The following is a 24541-nucleotide window of genomic DNA, read 5'->3' as shown; positions in this document are numbered from 1 at the left end:
AATGTTTAAATTTCTGAAGTATCAATATTCACATAATATTAATATATTTATGCCAGTGACTATCGGGAGTGTTTGCCGAAGTCCTTTGAATTTTTTTGCGACGATACACAGAGAGCTTTGTAACTAATATGTAGGTCAGGTTCATGTGAATTGCATAGGAGACCCCAGAATTTCTTATTTCTTAATCGAAATTCTTTATTAATCTAAGAAGGAACCATTTCCTAATAACCGGCAAAGTTTGTGTCGGTCCACGCACAGTGTAGGGTTCCGTAGTTAACTACAACAACCAAATATTATTATTATTATTTGTTGATCTTACAAGTTTAATTTAAACTAAGATAAGTCTAATTATTTTCCATGGAGTCACGCAAAAGTCACGAGAAAAACCTAGTTCACAATACAAGTTTATTTATTAATACTACATACATACAATGGATTTGTTTGTAAATAATACAACCATTCCATTAGTCAATTTAAACCCTGGTCGCTTTCGATTCTTCCTCAATCGATTGACCGGATCTGTATAACATCATGTTTGCAAACATCCATGTTTGAAAAGTATTCAGTGTTCCCTGTGCCGCCTTATAAACGAACACACTCAGTGTGTTAATCGGTTCTTAATTTAAAATTACAATGAATTTTTTTATAATAATACTGGCTGCCTCAACGACCCTACTCGACGAATGTAGTGGTACAAAAAAGATGGGTAAGTACATTTTCTTCTTCTAATTTTAGTCTCTAGAGATGAAAGGTGCTGGCGAGACATTTGCCTATTTTCTGACAAAAAACTGTACGATGGTAAGCGGGACGGAGGCAGATGGGGAGGGGAGGCGGTTCTGCCATTGCCTCGTCCCTTTTCCGTTCAAGGGTGAATGTAAATAAAAGCTTGTAAAAAGTAGTAAACAGTGGACTTTCTCCCAAAACCCATGGCGCACATATTGTCCTGCTCTATGTGTCCTACCACTTGCACACTGGTATGACGTCACAGATAGTGCTGCTTCGGTGGCGTTGTATTGGTCCTGACAAATTCAGCATAAGACGATATCGACTCGACACGCTAAGAAGAAAAGTGGACTTTTCTGTGATTCAGTTTCAGAGGCATGTACGGGAGTTGGCGGGATGGACGGACTTTGTATACAAATAACGTACTGCCCAATTTTACTGGAACTTGCTAACAATGAAGAGGGCACTGATGAAGACATACTGTTCTTAACTAAGAACAAATGTTCGCATGACGCTTCAATTCCAATGGTAATAGCTACATCCACACTTTCATATCATCAATACCCATGCTAATATTATAAATGCGAAAGTAAGTTTGTTACTCCTCACGCATTATGTACTGAACCGATTGTTATGAAATTTGGCCGTATTAACTCTAACTTGACTGGACATGGATATAATGTTTTTTTTCAGTTTATATTTTATTTCTTTTTTGTGTTGTGCCTTTTATCTGAGGAATAACGTTATTCTATTCTTATTATCAGGTCTGTTGTGAACGTAAATGTCGCACCCCCGAGGGCCATCTTGGCACCTGTGTCGCCCTCAATCATTGCCAACATCTCAACGAAGGTACCAAGTCAATTGAAGAAATAGCATACATACGACACTCTAGGTAAGGTCCACCCTAAGGTGTTGTCCTCATAGTGACAAAATGATGCAACGCGATATGAAAATATAAAATGTATTGATGTATACGTCTGTGTCCTGCCTTTGTAAACGCTTCAACAACTTATACATATACAAGGCGTTTGTTCTCAGTAGTTCCTCGACAAGTTCAAGGAACTACTGCTACTTTATGTCATGGTGGTTCACACAAAGGATCAAGGGAACCACTTTTTGTTTTCAGTTGTTCCACTAGAATGTATATGAAAATTTGTTCTGTTTGTCATTTTACATAGAAATGACTGAGCACTTGAGTAGCCTTGAGGGTCGGGCTTTGTGGAGTGTGGTTCCCGCCCTAAAATAGCACCACTCCAGTGGATATTTTACGACGCGACGAAGGGACATAAATCCTTGACTGTACCAAAACAATTGCATACCCAAGGACGGTTAAACAGCAGAATCTTGAAAATTTTAAGGTTTGCTTATTATACTGATATATGCTGAGAACACACGAAGATGAGAAAAAGAAAACTTGCCAATTTATTCTCAAAAAGTCCGGCACAAAACGTTTCGGACATGTCGGGAGTTAAAAATGATTATAAAATTGTCAAGCTTTCCAGATGCAACGGAGACGCTCAGAACAGTGTCTGCTGCGGCCCTGAAGTCAATCTTAGTGGTGACATCGCATGTATTAATAAAACTTCTGCCATTCCTCCGAACCAGAAGACAGGGTGCTGCGGTGTCGCCATCGAAACCGACAATGTTTACCGTAAGTAATAGTAATGAAATTTGTGTGGTTTGGTATTTACTTTATTCGATTATAATTATTTATCTGACCAAACCTACCACTACAGAAAACATGTTCTAATAACTAATGTAAAAGGTAAACCTGTGGTAGGTTTACTTTTTACATTACTTACGTATAACATAGAATATTCAATGACGTAGGAGAGAAGATCAATTTTTCTCGGCCACATAACTGCGCACGTTGTAAGAAGTGTTAAATAAAGTTCTTAAAAGGTTTTTTTTAATTCACAGCTGGAGAAGTAGCGCATATCCAGCAGTATCCGTGGCTGGTGCTCATTGAATATCAAATGTCGGACGGGAGCGTCAAACTGGCTTGTGCTGGAAGCCTCATCAGCGGCAGATATGTGCTCACAGCGGCGCATTGCTTCCTTGGAAATGTCGCGGATATAGGCGTTCCGTTAGTATTATCTTTTGTTTTTTTGAACCCCCGACCTAAAAGAGGGATGTTTTACGCTTGACCGCTAAGTGTGTCTGTCTGTGTACGTGGCACCGTAGCTCATCAAAGGATGAACCGATTTTGATGCGATTTTTTTATTTGATAGCTATTTTTTATGTTTGATCAAAATCGGTTCAGCCGTTCAAAAGTTGTTGCGAAATAAATATTGAAAGTCGGGGATTTCTTAATTTGTCTAACAAATAAACTTGTTTACACTACCAAGCAAGCAAAAAGGCATGCGGCTCGTGCAGGTAGGCTCCAGGAGTGCCACATGTGCTGGTAAGGCCACGTCTTGCGTAGACCGCTAAATTACAAAGGGAACAAAAGTTATATCGCTCACGCCTGACCATGGCAGAAGGGGCAAAAACGGGAAATGCGGACTTGATGTCCGTCGTCGAGGATGATATGCGTGCCAATGGTCTGACAATCAGGGATGTCGACAACTGTGCGAAGTGGAGATGAAAAAGTAGGACGCTCAACGGCCTAGGAAGGAACACGCTCGTATAAGAGTGAGAGACATACAGCTGATACGGCCTATCTGATTATCCAAATTTAATCTTTCTATAAAATTAATTTTTTTGTTACCCCATTTTCAAATTCATATAAATCTTCTGTAACATTTTCGTTAGTTTTTTACGAAATCAACGAGCCTCATAATAAAAAAGCCAATGACAAATAAATATATACACACCAGTGTATGAGAAGAATTTTTCGTCCTTCCAGCACATCGATCCGACTAGGCGAGTTTGATATCAGAAATGATACCATGGACTGTATGGGCAATTCTGAAGAAGAACTTGAGTGTAACGATCCAACTGTTACAATACCCATCGAAAGAGTCATCTCGCACCCCTCTTATAACATCGAAACCAAGCAACATGACATCGCTTTGATCAAGATGAAGTCCAATGCTCCTTTCACAGGTCAGATTTTACAAGCTTTTATCAAGCGAGACCAGCTGATAGTTAACCAGAATCGATGGCCAATGAAAGTACTCCTCAGCAGTTAACAGCACGGTCATGAATTTTCACATCGCATAAGAATGCATTATAAAGATAATCACGACCAGACGATGTAGCCTGAATCGGTTTTTAACGAGTGAACTCATCAACAAATCAATTTTATTCCAATGCATGGACATGATTTTTTTAAATATCTCTGACTTGACTTCAATAAAAGATGTAATTTTTGTAAATAACATAATATGTTTCGGTTCACAGACGTTTTAACCATTGCCACCACCACCACCGATTATCGTGGTAAAAAATATCCGCTAAGCCTAAAAACATGAATAATTTCAGCCCACATCAGGCCCATCTGTGTACCAGAAATTGACATATTCGCCTCTCAGGCCATGGTGACATATGCCTATAACGAAAATATAGATGTTAGCGCCAAAATGGCGACCGCAGCGGGTTGGGGTTACGCCAACGAGACCTTGACGAGGAGTACAGTGCAACTACATACTAAATTGCCCATCGTAGACCGAGAGGTGTGGTTTTTTGTGATGTTTATTCATAGCAATTATGATGATAATAATTCTATTATTATTATCCTAAACTTTGACTTCTCCAAAATAGGTGAATACCTATTTTGTCAAAAGTTTAGGATTTAGTACAGAGCAAAGTTGTGTCATTTCTTTTATCTATGGTTGTGTCTAAGGTTCTGAGAAATCAGATACTCATTCATAAAGAAGTGCTGCTTAGTGTTGACGACTTTTTGGATTATGACTTTTGTTACTAGCATTATGTTGCAATAAAAAAATAAGTTTGCAAAGATGTATGTGCGTATGTATATTTGTTGCTCTTTCACGCGAAATCTACTGGACGAGTTCTTGTGTGGTAAGTACATGGGTAGAAGAAACTGGAATAACACATAGGATACATTTTACCCGAAATTTCCACGGGAGCAAAACCCCGGGGCGCAGCTAGAGTGAATTGTAATTCTTTATTCGAAAGCAACAAATTTTGTTTTATGAAAAATCTAATGTGAACCGAAAATTGTAAACTTGAAGTACCTATAGAGGTATAATAGCGTAATATGAAAATAATAATAATATTGTACTTACACTTTCCAGAAATGTTCATATGCATACAAAATGCCCCTTTCAAACGAAATGATTTGCGCCGGTGGCTTTAAAGAGGGGGATGTCTGCAAGGGAGATTTGGGTGGACCTCTGATGTTTGACACATATATCAACAGTAGACAGGTACATGTCAAAAATATATTAAAGTAGTTTAGCAAAGCTCTAAAGTAAGTATAAAACTTCATTGAACTAAAAACAAGATACAATTTTTAAGGAGTGGAAAGATGCACAACATGCGGCCTTGTCGCTAGTGCGCAATCTCTTCCAGGCTGCATTAACGAAAGAAGCTATGAATATAAATTGTGGTGCTAGTAAAAGAGAATTAAATAACAAGAAATTAATAAATTTTCTATGCTGTTATTGATTTCGCGAAGGTCTTCGTCAAATTAACGAAGACTTACAAGAATACAAACAAGCTTGTGTCAAAAATGTCATTTTTGTGTAGAGGTTTTTTTTTTCTTTAGGTGCTGGTCGGCATAGCAAGTACCGCTGCAGGACGATGCGACGTAGAGCTACCGAGGATCTACACAAATGTCTTCTCATACAGAGAGTGGATCTTTAATAACATATAAGGAATTTACAGTAAATAGGGAATATTACGCAGAGCTCAAAGCAGACGGCGGCACCAGTGCATATACGGCAAAACTACGTTGTATCAACAGCCCGGCTACAATGAAAGGCGCACAGATTACGTAAAGAGTGGGGTTTATTTCGTTTTTTTTGTTCGGAAAGAGGATTAACCTTGGTGGAACTGTTTCCCCACTCGATTGCCTCAGCCCCGCGTGTCAACACACAATTTTGTTGGAGAAAAGACAGTATGGCATGTCCTCTTTATTTTTACTTCGTAGATAAAACCAACCGTAGCCACTATGTGCACAAATAAATGTTATTTGTCGTGCTTATTACATTCTCTATTACTCATATAAATCTAGTGCTGCCCTCTAGCATGGCATCTCAGTAATATTCCCATTAACACCTTATGTAACATATAAATGTTACATAAGGTGTTATTTATTAGGTATATTATTCAATATTAAACGATCAAACCTATTAATTTAGAATCAAAACTATATTTTCATTAGATATTTTACACAATATTTTGGTCTTTAATATTTTGATTAATAAAATAACGTAACGTAATGCAACTTCGTTACGCCCGTAAAAAACCTATTTTTTCCACGGTACCGATAAATACTGATACACATAACCCTTATAATATAGATATAGGCCTCGTTGAGCCGTCCTCTTTTCTAGTTTTTCGTTTCCACTTCGCTTGGTCGTCGGCAACCCTAGTTATCAGACCATTGACACTGGAATTGGATTTGGCATCGTATAGTTTCCAAATACCTGTACTCGGGCTGACTTACTGACAGCTTCCGATGAAGCCATCGAAGTGGCTCGATTTAGGTATGAATCATCCAATAGAGCGTTGATTTGCCACGCAAAGAAGACCATTGACACGTATATCCTCCTTGACGACATATAGATAGCCCTTAACAGTTACTAAAATAATATCAATTGACATAGCTTTATAATAAATTAATACTATTGCAAATTAAAATCCTTGGTATCCTTCTTCAGCATAATTACAACCTTGAGCACCACAAAAGAACGTTTCACAAATACTCAGGGAATTCCCTATGACAGAATGTTGCAGTCGACCGCGAATCGCTCAACTGATATAGTATTGACTTTCCGAGAACGCTCAAAGACCGGTTAAGACATACAATCATATTCAACTATTGACCTTAATGTGGAGATGATAAAGTTCATAATTGACATCATCATTGAGTGATGTACTTATACTGTGGTCATTTACCAGTTTTTTAACAAAATAGCTTCAGAGCACGACGCGCCGTGGAAGCGAGCGGACGTGTCCGTGTCCTCAAGGAGATTTTTAATGTCATGAATACGTGCTAGTGTTAACAAAATGAAGTTTGTTGCGGGTATACTACTCGTGATCGCATCGTCGAGTCTCGCCAACGGACGTGAGTAAATTTTCCTGTTTCTACAATGTATTTGCGAATCTGCATCAGTGGATATAATGCTAATAATCGTCATGTTGTAACCGGTATAGTGTGTTTCTTGAACAGGATAATGTCTTGAATTATTGTTAATATAACAATATTAGTTCAATTGGGCGAAAACGAACTATCCAAATACATTTTCATCTACTTTTTCCTTGTTGTACATCTGTCGAATTTATCAAAGTTAAGCATAATTATGACTTTTGGTTATGTTTACAAGAACTACGTAGTGTCTGTGTAGCCTAAAAACTTGATTTTTGGGATTTTTTGGGATACTGTTAAAAGACAACAATTGATTACTCCAATATAATGTCCAAAATATGAAAGTATCTAACATTCCAAGTATTTCAATCAGGAAATAATTAGCACATAATGACATGGACACTAGAAACTGTGATCAAAATAGAATACTTTCAGAAGTCGTTTAGAAAAATGTAATTTTCTTATGGAATTCACTCGACCAGCGATGCATTCACCGAACCAGATAAGTTTGTACATCAGAGTACCAGTCTTCTATAAAACCTGGTGATGACGCTTGTATCAACTCGCATTAGTTTCCCACGTTTATTCAAAGCCGACCAAAACAATCCGAGATTTTGAACGCAATTAGCTATCAATAACGTGTTAGTCACAGTCTAGCACAAAGACTTTGGTCTGACACTTCGCACTAAATTATTTGCGGGATTATTTTAACTACCTCTAGATTTAATACCTTCATTCTTCACAGAATAATTCAAGGAATAAGTCCTCTTTAATCATCTATGTTATATAATAATTACTATAGAGATAATGTTTAGTTTATTTCAATATTGTGTTACTTGTTTGCGTCGCACAATTTTATCTATTTCTACAAATGGTAAGCTGGGAGACAATTCAGATAATGCCTTTGAATTAAGTTCGGCATTAGTTTACAAGTATGATTTTACTTGAAGCAATAAAAAATAATAAATAATGGATATACCAGATCAAAAAATATTATCCAGTACAAATATTTTCTTACAGACTGTATCAAAAATATGCTTGGGGATCCGACCGGAATACAATATTTCATTATTTATTCTGATCCACTGGACGGGGAATCGGAATGGAATAGAAAATAATTAAAATAAAATAGATACACTACTTAGGGTATCAGATATCGGGGATTAGACCAAAATAACTCAAAATAATCGTTTATTTCCCTTCACATAGGCATTTAGTAAAAAAAAAATACACTTTCCTTTGTTGGACACTCGGGTGTATATAACTAAAATTATATCTGGATTACTATAGCCCGATGGTTAATAGATTGATATCCAAAAATATAAGTAAATTAATTTCAAAAAAGAAATCTTAGGTCAGGACAATGTCAAGTTTTAATACATCACAATATAACGTCAAATAACAAGCTAATTTATACAGGTTTGTATTGCTAAGAAAAATCATTGTTTTACTTCTATTATGGTTCACTAAATAAAAATGTTCTTCTCGCATCGAAGGTCGATGCATGGAGTATTACTATCCATTCTCTGTCTCTCTCTCTCTCTCTCTCTCTCATCTGAACGTTTTCCCAGTTTCTTCCTCAGCCGATGAGCTTCGGATATGGGCTCCGAGGCATTTCGGATGAGGAGCATCCTCATCCGAAATGCCTTATATATGAATAAATGTAATTATAAAGATATACATATTTATTCCTTTGATTCCAAGATTATCGACTAAATAGATAATGTAATAACAAAAACAGCAACTAATAGCTCTTTACAAATCTTTACTTATAGTAATTATTCAAACAATAATAAAACCGATATATTACACCTACACCAAGACAAACATAAAGAAAAACAACCATTGAATTAGTACCTTTAAATAATTTGAAAAAAACTGAGAGAAGGGCGCACTAGACCATGTCTGAGTACTTTTTGCCTAGAACATCTTATTATAATTGCTACATATCCTGCAAAAGTAAGTTTCATTATTATATTTATTCATTCTTTTGTTATTGTTTTTAGACTTCATCATCATTAGCATCAGGAAAATTTTTCAAAATTTAAATTACCTTAATATACATATATAAGACCTAGTTCAAAAAGTTTAAATCCAATTGCTAAACTTTGAGGAAAACAAAAACTTGATTCACCGGGATTTTTAACAAAAATTAAAAGTATCATTTATGTTTTTTAATCGTTCGTGACTAATAACATAAACAGGAAAAATGCGTCATTTATTACATGATTTTTTTTTTGTTTATGTGTAATAACCTCACCACCCGTTATCATCAACATAACGATATCATCAATTTTCTCTACACTCATATAAATACGTTGACACCACTGGCGCAACAGCCAGAAATTCCTATATTTTCCGAGTTTCTACCTAAACAGCCTGACGCAAACCCGTTTACTAGTTAATTAAATGAAATATCTCGACGACCTCGGTGGCGCAGTGGTAAAGTTCTTGCCACTGAACTGAGAGGTCCCGGGTTCGATCCCCGGTCGGGTCATGATGGAAAATGATCTTTTTCTGATTGGCCCGGGTCTTGGATGTTTATCTATATATGTATATGTTATAAAAATATAGTATCGTTGAGTTAGTATTCCATAACACAAGTCTCGAACTTACTTTGGGGCTAGCTCAATCTGTGTGATTTGTCCTAATATATTTATATTTATATTTATATTATATCTTATTTCAGATTAAGTCTAGATGATAGAGTAGATTTTTTTTATAGTATAGTATCGTGCACGTTGCCTGATGGTAAGCAAACACCGTAGACGATGATGTTTTGTGTTGTAATCGAAAAATAAATAATTTAACTGGTGTAAATAAATAAGATTGAAAACCGAAACATTTAATAGCAAAATAGGTAGCTACAAACCATGCCTAAAGAGGAAAACATTAAATATCTAATAGAGAGGTATTTGTTGCACGCTGCAATTAATATTAGTGTAAATAGTCGGCAATTAATTTAATTACAAAATAATATTGATTTGCTAATGAAGCTAAACATGGATTTATCATGTTTCCTCATTGGAACAATTTATCAGCAAATGAGCTCTGCCTAAAATATCAGAGTAACACAGTCTCCTAGCGTTCGCCCACGATTTCGTCCGCGTTTTTCGCAATAAAATAGTATCAATTACTCCTGAAGGTCTGGACTAACTCCGTGCCATTATTCTTCAAAATCAGTCAAGTACTTTAGTGTTTATTAATTACAAACCAAAATCAAAATACTTTCTGTACATAGTATTAACATGTAAGTATATGGAAGTAATTTTACCATCACGAGTAATCAAGATTGTTATAAAACCAGCACTGATAATATTTGTAATGGAAGTAAGGTGATTAGATTGCGAAACTCTTTAAAAAGATGCTGTGACATAAGTACGGAGGGACAGACGAACAAGGCGAATTTATATGGGTGCTGTATTTTGTTCTTAAGCTACACAACCCTAAAAAGGGATGGGAGATATTCCTTTACAGGGCTGTGTAGCCTAGGCATTTCAGGGTTCTTAGGAGCATCTATGACCGGCGAGAGTGTATAGTGATGGATATATAGAGGAAGAAAGATATATTAGTAATGATAATAAAAATAAATCCAGTCCATATTGGAAACTGACGAGATAATATCGTATAAAAGTCGACTTTATGATTATAATCTGGTAGACAGATTTTAAAAACCCAATGTTTTATTCTTTCAGAATCATGCAACTGCATATCGATACTGCGTTGCCCGCCTCTAGCCGCTTTGATCAACAAGCCCACAAGAACCCAGGAGGAGATAAACAAGCTGAGACAAGCGTCGTGCGGTTTCGAAGGTACCACTCCCAAGGTAATCATCATTTTGTTTATTTGAGAAAGACTTTGATTGCCCGGACAAAAGCTGTATATTATTGATAAAGGAATCTATTTGTTTTTTATTGTGATGAGTAGTCCATATCATAAGTACCTCAGCAGACTTGAATACACGAGTGTTCAAATGACTGCGCATCTATTTTTGTCTACAAACCTAAGAATTTTTAATGGCCTGGCAACACTACATGCCGCTATAATATCATTAAATGTGCAGTGCAGATCGATGTAACATTATACCAGGCGAAGAACACGTGTTTAATAGTTTATATTTCCAGGTATGCTGTCCAGCACAACCTCAAACTTGCTCCACGCCTGACGGCATGCAGGGCAACTGCGTGGACATCTATCAGTGTCCACATCTGGCTAACCTGGTAAAACCGCCAGTTCCTCAGGATGTGGCACAGTACTTGCAGAAATCTAGGTGAGATGAAAACTTCATTTTTGACATTGTTCATTCATAGTGACTTCGTGGCTGCCCTTTACCCCGACGACGCGACGAAGACGGAAGAAAAGGAATAGATGAAGTTTCATTGTTTGTCCATTCAAGCTTTACTTCAATATGAACTCTGAAGTCAAATATTAGTGTTGTCGGAAATAATAAAAAATTCAAACCAATTAGCATTTGTTTGTTTAAAAGAAAGAGCAACCTTTTAAATGTTGTTTTATTACATCATGTTGTACCCTGCAGATGAAGCCTTCATTTTATTATGTTTAATGAATTATTCAAACTCCTATGCATCAGCCATAAGTTGTTCTTAAAAACGACTTAACATATACATTGATGTGAATTTTCCAGATGCAACGGTCCAGCCCAATACAGCGTGTGCTGTGGCCCGGCGAACTCCACGCCGATGGCAAAGGTGGAGGAGGGGAATTGCGAGAACAGGGTATTCGTGTACCCGCCCGATCCGAGGACTCATTGCTGCGGCCGAGACAGCGGTGGCGCTAACAGAATTGTTGGTGAGTCAACTAATATATTTATCTCAACAAAAGAAGTCAAGAGAGAAGAACGAGTCCATTATTATAAACTGTTTCACATCAAACAAAAACTTGAAACAATTGATTAATACAAACACAGTGACTGTGATGTTAGAGGGTGCAGAGGATCTACTTTTGGTACACCTCACTTATCTATTTCATCCGCCAAACATTGAATGTATCGACTCTCTTAACTATAAAACTGGAACAGAACACCAGTTTTAAGGTTAAGAAAGTCGGCAACGCGCGTGCGATACCTGATGTCTCATACGTGCAAAATCTGCTAATAATATAAAGTGGAAGCTAGTAAAGAAGATGGGTTTAAATAACCGATGTGTTTCCTCATTCCAGGTGGAGAAGCAGCGAGCATAGAGGAGTACCCTTGGCTAGTAGTCATAGAGTACGTCAAAGACAACAAGATCAAGCTGCTGTGTGGAGGCACGCTCATCAGCTCCCGATATGTTCTGACAGCGGGCCATTGCGTCACTGGCCCTGTATTAGATGCTGGCACTCCGTAAGCTACTTAAAAATATAATAAAAAAGTTACTTTATCGTGCGAAAATAAGTACATATTAAAATGAATTTTAGAAAGATATATGTACCTTTCAACGGCGGACTTAGCCCATGTAAATCCCAGGGTTCTCTTAAAGTCCACCAGCGATATACGGCATGTGTAACCTTTCTTACTCCTAGTTATTGCTGCATAGAAAAACTCTCTATTACCATATCTGTTTGCTATTTATATTTCTCTGTAAGATCCTGAAAATATTATATATAATTACAGTAAAAACGTCCGCGTCGGTGATTACGATACGACAAGCAACGGGCAAGACTGCGTGGACGTTGGGGGCGGCTTCGACTGCAACGACCCAGTGCTCATCATCCCTATTGAGAGGACCATCCCCCATCCTGAGTACGACTTGCTCAGCAAGAGGAATGATATAGCGCTGATTAGGATGAGGGATAATGCACCTTACACTGGTTGGTATTTACAAGGTTGTAGCGAGAGCGAGTAAATTATGCTCACACACCACAAAGGGCACGATGAATGTGATGATAAATATAGAGAATGGGAGTGAGATTTATCAGGATCATGATAAGTGGATACCCTCATGGGAAACAGGCGTGATAGTATGTATAATACGAGTGTATCCACTGCCTAGGAGGATGAAGCTACCACACATGGGCCTAATATGGAGTAGTTTGTAGGTTAATGCTGTCGCGTATCAAACTAATAGTGTTTTACTGCCTTTTCTTAACACGATTGATTTACGATTTTCACAGTGAATTAGACAAATTGCATACTAATTAGTCTGCAAATCCAATCAATCGTAAGAATTTCATTATTCAATTAGTCACCGTCGCAAATCGTGTTTAGCATTTTATTGCATACAAATAAATCTTAGGCGAAGGTGAAGGCGATTTAAAAGTGATTGATCCAAGAAATAGTATGAATACATGTCTTTCGCATACAAGATTTCTGACTGCGTAGGGCATAGTTCTCCGCATGCTACCGCACGAAGCAACTGACGCTTTAACAGTTTTACAGATTTTACCATCTATGTAGATTTTTCATTTAATTATTTTAATCTACTGAGGCGATAATTCTACCTCCAGGAAAAAATCTTAAAAACTATTTGATTCACTTCACGACCCCACTGTTTTGCTTGGATGAAAATACACTATGAAAATACAGTGCATATTAAACGTCTTGCTTTGCAGAAACATCTCAATCAGTTTCAAAAAAGTTGTAATTTATTTTCATCAGATTTCATCCGACCGATCTGTTTGCCGACCACTGACGTGACAACAGCCCGCTCTGGGCCTCTCAACTTGACGGTCGCCGGATGGGGAGCCATCAACGAGACAGTCAGCAAGAGCTCTATCAAGCTCTTTGTCAAACTACCCTACGTTAGCCGCGCGGTAAGATTCCCTACACTAATTCTGATAAGTTTCACTAATCTATCTGCCGACCACTGACATGATATCAGTCTGCACTGGTCTTTTAAACCTGATGTTCGCCGGATGGGGAGACATCGACGAGACAGTAAGAAGAGCTTTATCAAGCTTTATGTCAAACAAATCCATTGTCACAACAGATCTGTGGCGTTGTACTGATCTATGTGTGCAAGTTGAGAGAAAATAATAAAAAAGGTTATGTTATAACGTCTACTATATGGAGAATTTGGTTGAAGTAGCTACTTACATGTGTAAAGAAACGATACTTATTTGTATAAAGAAAACATAAAAAGATAAAACATGGAAGCAGTTACTTATTTACTTACAGTTATATTTTGCACAAGTTTAAGACATATCTTAAACTTGTGCAATTCCCCTCTTTAGTTATTTTTACAGTTTTTCACATTCTTCGTCCGTACTTTTCAGCAATGTCAAACAGTATACAGTGCTCCAAGAAGACGAGCTAATCTTTGGGACAAACAAATGTGCGCCGGCGGTCAGAAGGACAGAGATTCTTGCAAGGGTGATTCGGGAGGTCCACTAATGCACGAGAATGAAAGCGAGAAGAGATACGACTTAATCGGAGTGGTCAGCTTTGGACCGAAGCCGTGTGGAGTGGAGAACATCCCTGGAGTGTACACTAAAGTGATTGAATACAAGAGCTGGATCAACAGCGCTATCAATGTATAATTGTGAGACGGTGTGAATATTATTATGGAATGTCTTATAAACTTTCGCGGTTCGTTTCGTGTTTTTTATATTTCTTGTCATAAATCTAAAGAAGCAAGTCACTATATGCCTCCTGCAGAGGGGATATTATGAAATGCTCACTAAAAAAACAAGTTCTAATTATATGATGTGTACCTGGTACATATGGAATAAATTCGCTGGAGCTAAGGGCTTATAGTGTGAGTTTGCTATTTACATATCCCCATCATCGGTATGATTGTCGTTGCGTTACAAAAGCGCAATTTGATTGGTGCACTGCGCACTTCGAAACGAATCGATGGTGATATGTAAATAGCAAACCCGCACTAAGTATCTCATAAAGTTGATATTCTACCAGATTAATGTTATTAGAAATGTATCAATCCAATATTGCACTTACTTTGTAATGGACACTTAGTCATAGTCCTTTTTATTAAGAACTTCTTTTACACAGGAAAATTTGACGTATATAAAGAGAGCTTAAGAAATAATAAGTGTATGAACTAATTCTCATTTGTGTGTGAACTAATTCTCATTTTAAAAGACGAGAAATTAAATCTTTGGTTTTAGTAGATTAAAAACACCTGATATTGCCTTAGTTCGTAATTTCATTTTTAAGTTAATTAAGAAGGTGACAACATACAATACACATTCTTACATGATACCTGAAGTATCGTTATAAACAAACAAAAAAGTTTTGTCGATGTTCGAAATAATAGAAAAACATAGTTTCGTTTTTCATCATCACCCACTCTATGCGGGGTCAGTACGGCTACAGTTGTTTTTAATATTTTAATATATTGCTCAAGTATTATATAGTTTAAATTTAAAAAATGCTGGGATAAAAGATTAAAAAAAAAACAATTGTAACTGAATGACATATTCATAGTCTTTAAAATAATATTAATGTAATGCTCAAGTATTGTGACTGTTTAAAATTTAAAAAAAAATTATGAGATAAAAGATTAAAAAATTAAAGATTGTTTTCGTTTACGACTCGGTACTCGGTATCTGTATGCAGCACGATTGCTTCATTTTTTTGACTTAGAAGATATAAATCTCTTTGTTCTTTACTTTTTTGTCAGTAAATATGAATAAACTGACAAAGTTTCCCTCGAAAATAAATAAAAACAATCTCAGACTTATTTTTGCTAAATCTAATCAAAGTTCCAGGAAGTTTTATCAATACTTTGTAAAAGATATAGCAGTGGCGTAGTTTGGAGGCCATAGTCCCTAATGCAAAGAATATCCTGGGCCCCACCCAAACTACCGTACAAATAAATACAAATATATTTATTTAGGCAAAAGGAAAGAACAATTACATTCTATGACCAAACCCATTATTAAATAAAATTATAAACTGGGTTGTGAATTTAGCTTTCGCCTGCGGCTTCACCCGCCCGCCACAGGAACCGTATTGAAAAACCAATGTTCTTCTCCGTATTCGAAATTACATGTACGCAAACATTCATGAAGATGCGACGAGTAGCTGATAAGGTACTGATTAACAAATAAAGAAATTTGCTTTTACTCTTGTATATAGGACTAGCAATTGCCCGCGGCTCACCCCGCGTGAATTTCCCACGGGTATTGATTTTTTTGATCGAATGAGTACGGTATCCGTGCTCTTAACTATATATACCTATATACAAAAATATGTAATAGCGAAACGTAATAACATTGCCAATAATTTTTGTTTTATTATTTCAGAACAGAACAACAACAATGATTATTAACATCTTGCAAAATTATCAAACAAGTTGCTAGTCTAAGTAATTCAAAGGTGGTAGTAAACACTATCATCATCTGTGTACACATGAACTACAATCAAATAAAATACTATTGTGTAGCAGATTGCAGACTCCAAACAAAAGTATTTAGAAACCCTAACGTGGAGCCACAGTGTAAATTTAAACAGTGTGCTTGATTGATTCTGCAATCTACTCGCTAAGTAAGACAGGATAATATTTTTTACTCATCGAAAAAATCACGGCGAAAGAAAAACATAGAATGTGCCAGTTGTTTCTCCTATCGCCCAGATTTTAGAAATTTATCAAGGAAATGGTAATAAACAGGATATTCTTCTCATCCACCACCCATCCACTCCGCAAGCGATAATGAACGTGATAATGTGGTGTATAAAATCAATCCTAGCTAATATAGTTCACAAAATTGTCAATATATTATCTTCTTCTCGTCTATGTTATCTGATTATTGTTGGTTTTGGATGGAATCTTGAAGGTAATATCAATATCACAGACTATAGTCAACGGTAAAATGATATACACATCTCTACAATTTCCCTTCAATACCTACCTCTGGCATTGGTGGCGGCGTCTGCGATCTTTTGGAAGGCATCCAGGAAAGCCGCTATCGCGACTAGCGCCGACCTGAAAGAGTGACAGAAAATAGCCATTTTAATTAACTGTTCCCCACTACGATGATAGCCGCAAGACTCGATCACAAAAAATAGGTGCTGTGAGGCGAGCACTATATTAACTTTAGTTATATTGCCACTGATATTGCAAATATGCAGTTCGCAAGGCGTAGGTACTCAATAGCGCTAGCGCCAAATCTACTGAACAGATTTCACAGGTACACAGGTAGATGTAACCTGTAAGAGGGGTATTTTATATCCCGAAATTCCTATAGGAAAGAAATCCATATGGACAGAATTAGTCGGTGTCAACATGCCATTAAAAATGACTATAACATGACATCAGTAAGAATGCGATAAACTTAAAAACTAACGGACGGATTTTAGATCGATTTCCACCAATACATAGTGATTCCCGAGGAAGGTTTAGGTTTATGTTATGTTATTATGGTTAACCGAACAAAGCCGGGACGGGCCGGTAGTAATCGATAAAATACTTACTTCAAAGCTGAATGTAGTTTTGTGGCCTTCGATATGAACTCTTCCCACATCGGAGCGCTATTCTGTAACAATACAAATATAATTGTTATTCATATGAAGCGTGAAATGAGATTATTTGCGAAGACTAATTTCTTATTTCTTTTGTCTTTCTTTGTGCTATTTGTTTCGAATGAAGGCTAAAATTTCATCTTAATCGTCTTGTAACGGGCTGTTAATATAAAATATTTTATGGTAAAACGTTATAGTATAATTTCATCCAGTCCCAACTAGCATGAATAATTGCGACATCGTATCATTGACAACGAAAAATGTATATGAAAGATATATGAAGATCGACAGTTTCCATTATGTACGATAGAGGAGCTGTTCATTTCCCTTATACATTTCATCGATGGCGATACGATTACTTGATTTCAAATTCGCACTAATCTATCCGATCCACAAATGATAATTACCAACTTCGAATCATTACTATTTTTATAGTCTTAAAACACCTCTCTGTTTGCATATGAAACTAAAAAGCTTGTGGAATAGTTTCTATGACTATTTTAAAACTACTATTTAGACAAACGGTACCACCCTTTAGCTATAAAATCCAATCGACCACCCCTTTCATGCGTCCCTCTCACACGTGTATAATATCTATCTTCAATGATTTCAAATAATCATCTGTCTCACTCACCCATAATGACATGCGTGTCATATGGTGTTGAGGGGGCCCTCAAACTCTTTGACACTTGCCGACGACTATTTTTAATATTACAACAGCGCGGTACAAGAAAAGAAGGCATAAAACTGACAATTATCAAGCTATCATATTAATACTAATCTATACAAACATTGTAAAGAGGAAAATAAAATATTTTTGACAGAATTTTAAAGGAAACTATAAACATTTAGGCGAATCTATTGCTCCATCGTCCTCTATGTTGCGTTGTCACAACAACGCAGATCAACATGGGGTTTTAAACCTAGTAACACCTTTGCCAAACTCAATATTATCTTTTACAAATAATGATCTATGTTTACCGCAAGTAAAACCATCACCGTTCGAAAGCAACCGTTACACAAACGATTGCGCGTCGCGTACGCACTGTTCAAATATCTTACAGTAATTATCGTGTTAAATTTTACCGATATACCTATATCCTACTAATGTTATAAATGCGAAAGATAGTGAGGATTCATGTGTGTATGTTTGTTACTCTTTCACGCAAAATCTAGTGGACGATATGTTATGAAATTTGTTACACGGGTAGAATATATCTGGGGATAACACATGGGGTACTTTTATCCTGAAATTCCCATGGGAGCGAACCCCCGGGGCGCAGCTAGTGACAGAAATAAATATGAAATAAGTATTGAACAAATTGTAATTTGTCAAAAAACATAACGAAAAACGCAGATGATGTTGCGGGCGGCCGTTACTCAAAAATAAAAGACGCAAAATCGCTTTATTCTATCCTAGTTTGACATCACATACATACAATCTGCGTGCTTGTGATCGTTAATCCTGACTGACCCAAACATCGTAAAAGGAAAAATGTGAAAATGGACGCCATTGAACACAAGGTTTGAAATGCCAAAAAAACCTTTACATTTTGATGAAGATGTCTTACTTTGATGATCTTACGTCATACAAATGTCAACACTATTACATATTAACATCCACGGAACGATATTGTTATAGATGTTCAGATTCTAGAGTAGGAGTCAGACGCCGCTATCCTACTGGACTATCAGATTATTAGTTCTATCATAGTCAATCTTCGAAAAATCCCAACTATTCTAACAATAAATAATATTCATAAATAATGCGAAAGTAAATTTGTCACCACTTCACGGTCTCGGTCTACTCAACCAATCTTCCTGAAATATAGTATAGATATAGTACAGAGACGAACATAGGGAACAATTTCATGCTGAAAAAATAACTGCTCCCGTGGAAAATACACGCGGGCGGAGTAGCTGGCAAAAGCTAGAATGTGAAAATAACAAAATAAAAAATGCGTTTAATATTTTTTTCATTACGGTGAAAAACGAATTAGTCCACTCAGAGCGATCAAGTCTGAAAACATCACCGTCAGCTATTTTGGTCAACAATTCATCGGTCTGGACAAGGGTTTTCCATACCCTCTCGACTCGAACCCTAGTCCTCGACGGCAAATTGTCATGTCCGAACCGGTCGGCGGGATAATATCGCGCTGGTGTTTTATTCACTTAGCATATATACATAAAGAACAATCCGATGTATCAACTTGTACACAGCCACAATGAAAGGCTCATAGTCACGTATGGTATTATTTCATTTTCCGTTCGGAGGCAGAAATATTGTTAACGCATTCCTCACACGTCTGCCTCAGCCCCGCGTATCGTCACAATTTTGTTATAAATGGCAATAACTTCTCTTTGTTTTTTCTTCGTAATTTTATCCAATACGATACGACTTTACTTACTAGCTTGATCCCATATTGTATTACGCTACTTACTAAGTATATTGGAATACTGAATAGGTACTAATATTAAATACGAATCCAAGATATGTATTTACAATTTTGAATGTTCAAAAATTTGTCAAAATATTCCTCCTTCCTTTTATATTTCCTTACATTGGTATTCCCACTAATTTAAGATGTAACACACATTTTTCACAAAAATGAGACAAAAACACTACAGTGACACAACGTTAGGTCCCAAAGGTACGGACCCAAATCGTAAAGTCCTAGAGCCGTGCTACTTTCGGGTTCAATGCCCCCCGGTAGCTTGTCAGGAAAACTGGAACACTTTCAGCTATTTTCAGCTTAATTTGCGATTTGATTTTACGCGCTTTTACTGGGACATTGAGTGTTCCTAGTATGATCGACTTTGAGTTAGTAAGATTAGTATAGTCTCCAGGCGAATAACGTCAATATATTTAGGGCTGAAAAATGTGCACTTCACGAAATATTCTAAATCTAAATCTATCACTTATAAATTTTATGGCTCCAACGTTAAGCCTTCGCCTATGTCAAGGTTCAGAAAAACATCTTACTAATATTATAAATACGAAAATTTGCGAGGATGTATGTCTGTGTGTGCTACTCTTACACGCGAAATTTACTGGACGGATTGTTATGAAATTTAGTACACGGGTAGAATATATAACTTAGAATAACACATAGGGTACTTTTTATCTTTTTATCCCATTGGAGCGAAGCCCCGGGGCGCAGCTAGTAATTCATGAAGCAATCAAAGTGACATTAAATTATCGTGTTAGGTTATTTAATTGATGCATTTTTTTTGTACCCAGTCAAATAGCTACGTCAAATTACACGTCTGGTCGGTCATATCTTCGTATGTGCTTTGTATGAACTGATAAAGAGTATTATAACTTACGATTACTAAATAACAAGCCAAATTTCGTTCACAGTAGCTGCGTTCAGCTCTCCGTCTCCTGTAGAAATTTCGAGATCTTATATGTATAGTCTGTTTTTCATAATAACCCGTGTACGTGTAACCTTATAGAAACACTATTAAATGTATGTCATCAAAAGTTGCCTAAAAATAAATCTGCCACATTGCGTGAAATCTAGTTTGTATATAACCATATACTAATTTATAATTTAGTACCTTTCCCCGACCAATATTTATGTCAGAATGCTCATCAAGTTTAAGCTTTACGTTCTTACTATTTAGGTTTACGATTCCTTCATTGATGAACTATCGAATAGATCAATGTGTCTAATGACGAGAAATGCACATGCAAGTACTTGCATATGCCATCTATTAGAATAAATGTCGCCGTAATATCGATAATTGGCCCGTATAATCGGAACAGACAGTTTCGCATATTTTTTTGGGGTTCCGTACCCAACGGAACCCTTACAGGATCACTTCGTTGTTTAATATTAGTGTGGAAATATGTATGATATAATAATAATAGATAGCAACCAAACGATACATAACATTTTATAATCAGAGGTTGAGACTAGGAAATTATTTCTTCTAGGAAAGGATAAGTGCGTTATCCACTTCAATCTGTGTCTATGCTATGAATCACACAGAATATAGAACGACAATATCATTTATATATAAACATAAATTATTATGAATGCTATAACTATGTATGTATAGAAAACAATACCAAGAAAGCTTGCTCGTTTTGCAATATTACATAGCCAGTCCCATATTGGCCAGGTAATACATATATTACGAATTATTTAACACAATACAATACAAAAATCCGCTACAGTTCTCTGCATATAATCTGTACTGCAACCGAAAATAATAATTTTGTTTAATGTTTAACTAACACGGTAATATTTGCTAAATTCAGAAACAGGTGAACTGTTTGCGTGCGGTCGGCTTTGATCTCAATGTAAACAGTAGTACTACACATTATGAGTTCATTACAGGTCGGGAACTATGCCGCGTGTTTTTGTGTAATTTTGATTCTGATGTTTGTCTGTAATTTGAATTAAGGAGTCAAATGTTTAACTTGCAAAGTATGCTTTCGAACTTGAAGTTGGATTTTTTAGTTACGAATGCAATGAGATATCTCTGACGACAACAAAAGCTACTCTATAAATATAGGCTTCGGCGACTGGGCATTAACCACCTTAATATAATTTTAATATATTTTGACGGACAAAATAGTACACAGAAACCTGCCCCGTATCTGACGCAAGGTTTATAAATTATCTACACACAGGTACCTACTTATGCAAAGGCTGAAATTTCGTTAAAAATAATCTGAAAACGTAAACAATTGTTCATTCACCTGCAAGCGGGAGATAAAAATACGGCGAAAGGAACTTGTGTTTCAACAGCTTCTAGGGTTGGCAGTGAATAGATACACAAATATTTTATTTGAACAAAATACACAAATAACAATTACACGCAATATAAAACAAAAACTAAAAATGGATAACAATAATAAAATTATATACTAAATAACAGGTATTACGCGCACATACCTTTTCAATTTCCCAGTCATGTAATTCACGTAAACACCTTCATGTAACAAGGTCCGAAACGTCTGGGAAATAGAAAAGGTATGTGCGCATTTAATACCAGTTATTTAGTATATGTATAATTTATGCAACGCGAAAGTTTAAAAGTAGTAATAATAAAATTAGTCAAAATAGTGTAATGATACATGCAACAGTGCTTTGACCTATTTTTAGGGCCCCGCACCTCAAAAGGTATTTCTATTTTTAAATGATCTTGGCTATTCTTTGCGATGTTTTTTTTTAATTTTGATATAATGTTTATCAGTATGTACAACAACAGTAGACCATAATTCAGATTCATTGTACATCCGTCATTGCTGCGTCATAGAGAACACATGTCAGTAGCTTAGGTACAGTCAACTTCACATCAACTTACCCAAATTCATTGTAAATTTGCCGCTATTACCGCTGCATAGGGCAGGGTACGTATAAAATCACTTCTTCGAATACATCATGCAATTTTGATAACCCTAATCTAGTTGAAGCTGGCTAGCGTACACAAAGTTTATGATGATGGAGCGATGCAAGATTGTGTCTTGTTTATAATTTATAGGGCATATCCGGTCACTGCAGTTCCTACTTCATATGCGACGTATTAACTAGCTTTTGACCGCCGCTTCACTCGTGTCGTGTCATTTAGAAAAAAATATAGAAAAATAAAAATAAAAACTTTTGCAATTTCATGACAAAAAAAGAAGAAAAGAAAGAAAGAAACAAGAAGAAAAAAGTCCAGTCCATGTCTGCGAGTGTGGTGCCTCTCCCAAATCATGGCACACTTAATATCTTGCCCTGCATGCCATCACAAAGTTAGAGGAGTCGACATATTAAGAAGAAGTTAGCAAAACACGGGGAACTCCCGTAGTCAGTTGTATATAAACGGCATATTTTTTACAGGGAAACGTACAGGTACTATTTTAACTGCATAATATTTTATGTGTGTGTATTTTATTTCACACCGCTGGCTATAATAATGTCGCCTACAAACATACATGTGAATATAGTATACATGATGAAAATAGTCGTCGACCTGCTTATATTGTATTCTCATATAAATTCCAGCACACTCAGTCTAAGAGTCTAGACTGCAAGTTTGAGTAAGGGCTAACTGTAAGCAACGTTAAAGTATACAATTTAAAGTTTATAAACAATGCACTGTTGAAGACAGTTGTTGTGATGAAGTCCTACAATAACTGAAAACAGAAAAATAATTCTACAACTACCAAAGATTGGATAATTTTTGGTAGTTTTAATACCTTATCTATGCAATGAAATCTTAATTTTTCAAGAACACTAAGCAGCTAAGGCTGCGGCGACCGCTTCACGTCATGTAGGCCATATACCTATTTGCTTGTTCAGTCGTACAAAAAACTAAAAACTCGTGTCAGTATTTTTGTCGTATTTGTCAATGCTGTTAAAGTAATTTAATTTTAGCTTGATCTATAACATAGCGAAGAATAGGGCATTAAGTACGTGTTCTCCAATTAGTCTACAGATTCAACGACCTAAATTCGTTAATATTTGGATTCTTGGAAAACCCAATCAATTCGTGTTAGCTCTTGGTCTAAAGTCATAGCAGTGCAGTATGTCAATAAATGGTAGGTATTGTGTACCAATCCCTTTACATTGCGAACGATGATAACAGCTACAGTACATAGCTATGTATTAAAACTATTTTAATACATCTACTATTAATCTAATCTACTATTTTAATACAGCAGTGGTTTTATAATTTGAGTTTGTTTATTTTTAACAAGCTTTTTCCCCCGGCTTCGCCCGCGTATATATTTTTGCCCCCCGTTATAGTCATTTGGGGGTTGACTTGAAAATATAAGTAGCCTGTGCATATTGTGCATGCATAGCAAATTGCATCAAACTCGGTCCTGCAGTTTAGCCGTGAAAGTGGGACAGACAGACTTTCGCATTTATAATATTAATATATAGATATAGTTTCTTTATTTTCATTTTTACTAAACAACAATTTTATATAATATAGAAATAAATACAAATACTTCAATTTATTATCTGGTAAAGCTTGTCAAGATTTTTTAAACTTACTATGGTGAGAATTAATTTTCTAAACAATACATCCACAACAAACTTCGTTAAAAAAAGTCAACAAACAACTTTTACTTGAGATTCGCTTAGAATTTCGATTCTTTATAAGCTTTGTTATAAAAGATTGCGATTAAATACAATTTTGGTTTTTACTTAAGTCACTTTACTTAACTCACTAAC

At 36.1% G+C, this 24541-nt stretch overlaps 2 protein-coding genes across 9 annotated transcripts in view; one reads left to right on the top strand and one right to left on the bottom strand.

Annotated features, from left to right (window-relative positions):
- Positions 1-24541, bottom strand: part of mim (missing-in-metastasis) — a 103202-nt gene that overhangs the window by 30794 nt on the left and 47867 nt on the right. For all 8 annotated transcript variants that reach the window (XM_053764451.1, XM_053764454.1, XM_053764453.1 and 5 more), the window contains exons 2-3: positions 17316-17377; positions 16754-16827 (exon numbers count right to left, since the gene is read on the bottom strand). In XM_053764451.1, coding sequence (XP_053620426.1) covers positions 16754-16827; positions 17316-17377 — 136 coding nt within the window. The remainder of the gene's footprint in view (positions 1-16753; positions 16828-17315; positions 17378-24541) is intronic.
- On the top strand, positions 570-15035 carry LOC128680945 (phenoloxidase-activating enzyme-like). The gene is made up of 16 exons (XM_064436806.1): positions 570-706; positions 1091-1251; positions 1488-1615; positions 2226-2374; positions 2644-2809; positions 3572-3771; positions 4150-4340; positions 4926-5057; positions 6847-6922; positions 10639-10769; positions 11068-11213; positions 11589-11752; positions 12122-12284; positions 12555-12751; positions 13539-13693; positions 14156-15035. Exons 1-16 carry the CDS (start codon positions 634-636, stop codon positions 14417-14419), a joined length of 2496 nt encoding a protein of 831 aa, XP_064292876.1. The 5' UTR covers positions 570-633; the 3' UTR covers positions 14420-15035.

The sequence above is a fragment of the Plodia interpunctella genome, chromosome 25 (assembly GCF_027563975.2).
Source record: "Plodia interpunctella isolate USDA-ARS_2022_Savannah chromosome 25, ilPloInte3.2, whole genome shotgun sequence".
In the NCBI taxonomy this organism is placed as follows: domain Eukaryota; kingdom Metazoa; phylum Arthropoda; class Insecta; order Lepidoptera; family Pyralidae; genus Plodia; species Plodia interpunctella.
The sequence above is the reverse complement of the archived record's forward strand: the minus strand, read 5'-3'. Positions and strand labels throughout refer to the sequence as shown.

What these genes read in the sequence shown, in the direction of transcription:
- LOC128680945 (XM_064436806.1), top strand. Translation starts at nt 634, where the DNA reads ATGAATTTTTTTATAATAATACTGGCTGCCTCAACGACCCTACTCGAC. An exon ending in TGCCCATCGTAGACCGAGAG is followed by an intron (nt 4,341 to 4,925) that starts GTGTGGTTTTTT and finishes TACACTTTCCAG; the next exon opens with AAATGTTCATATGCATACAA. An exon ending in TGGCGCTAACAGAATTGTTG is followed by an intron (nt 11,753 to 12,121) that starts GTGAGTCAACTA and finishes TCCTCATTCCAG; the next exon opens with GTGGAGAAGCAGCGAGCATA.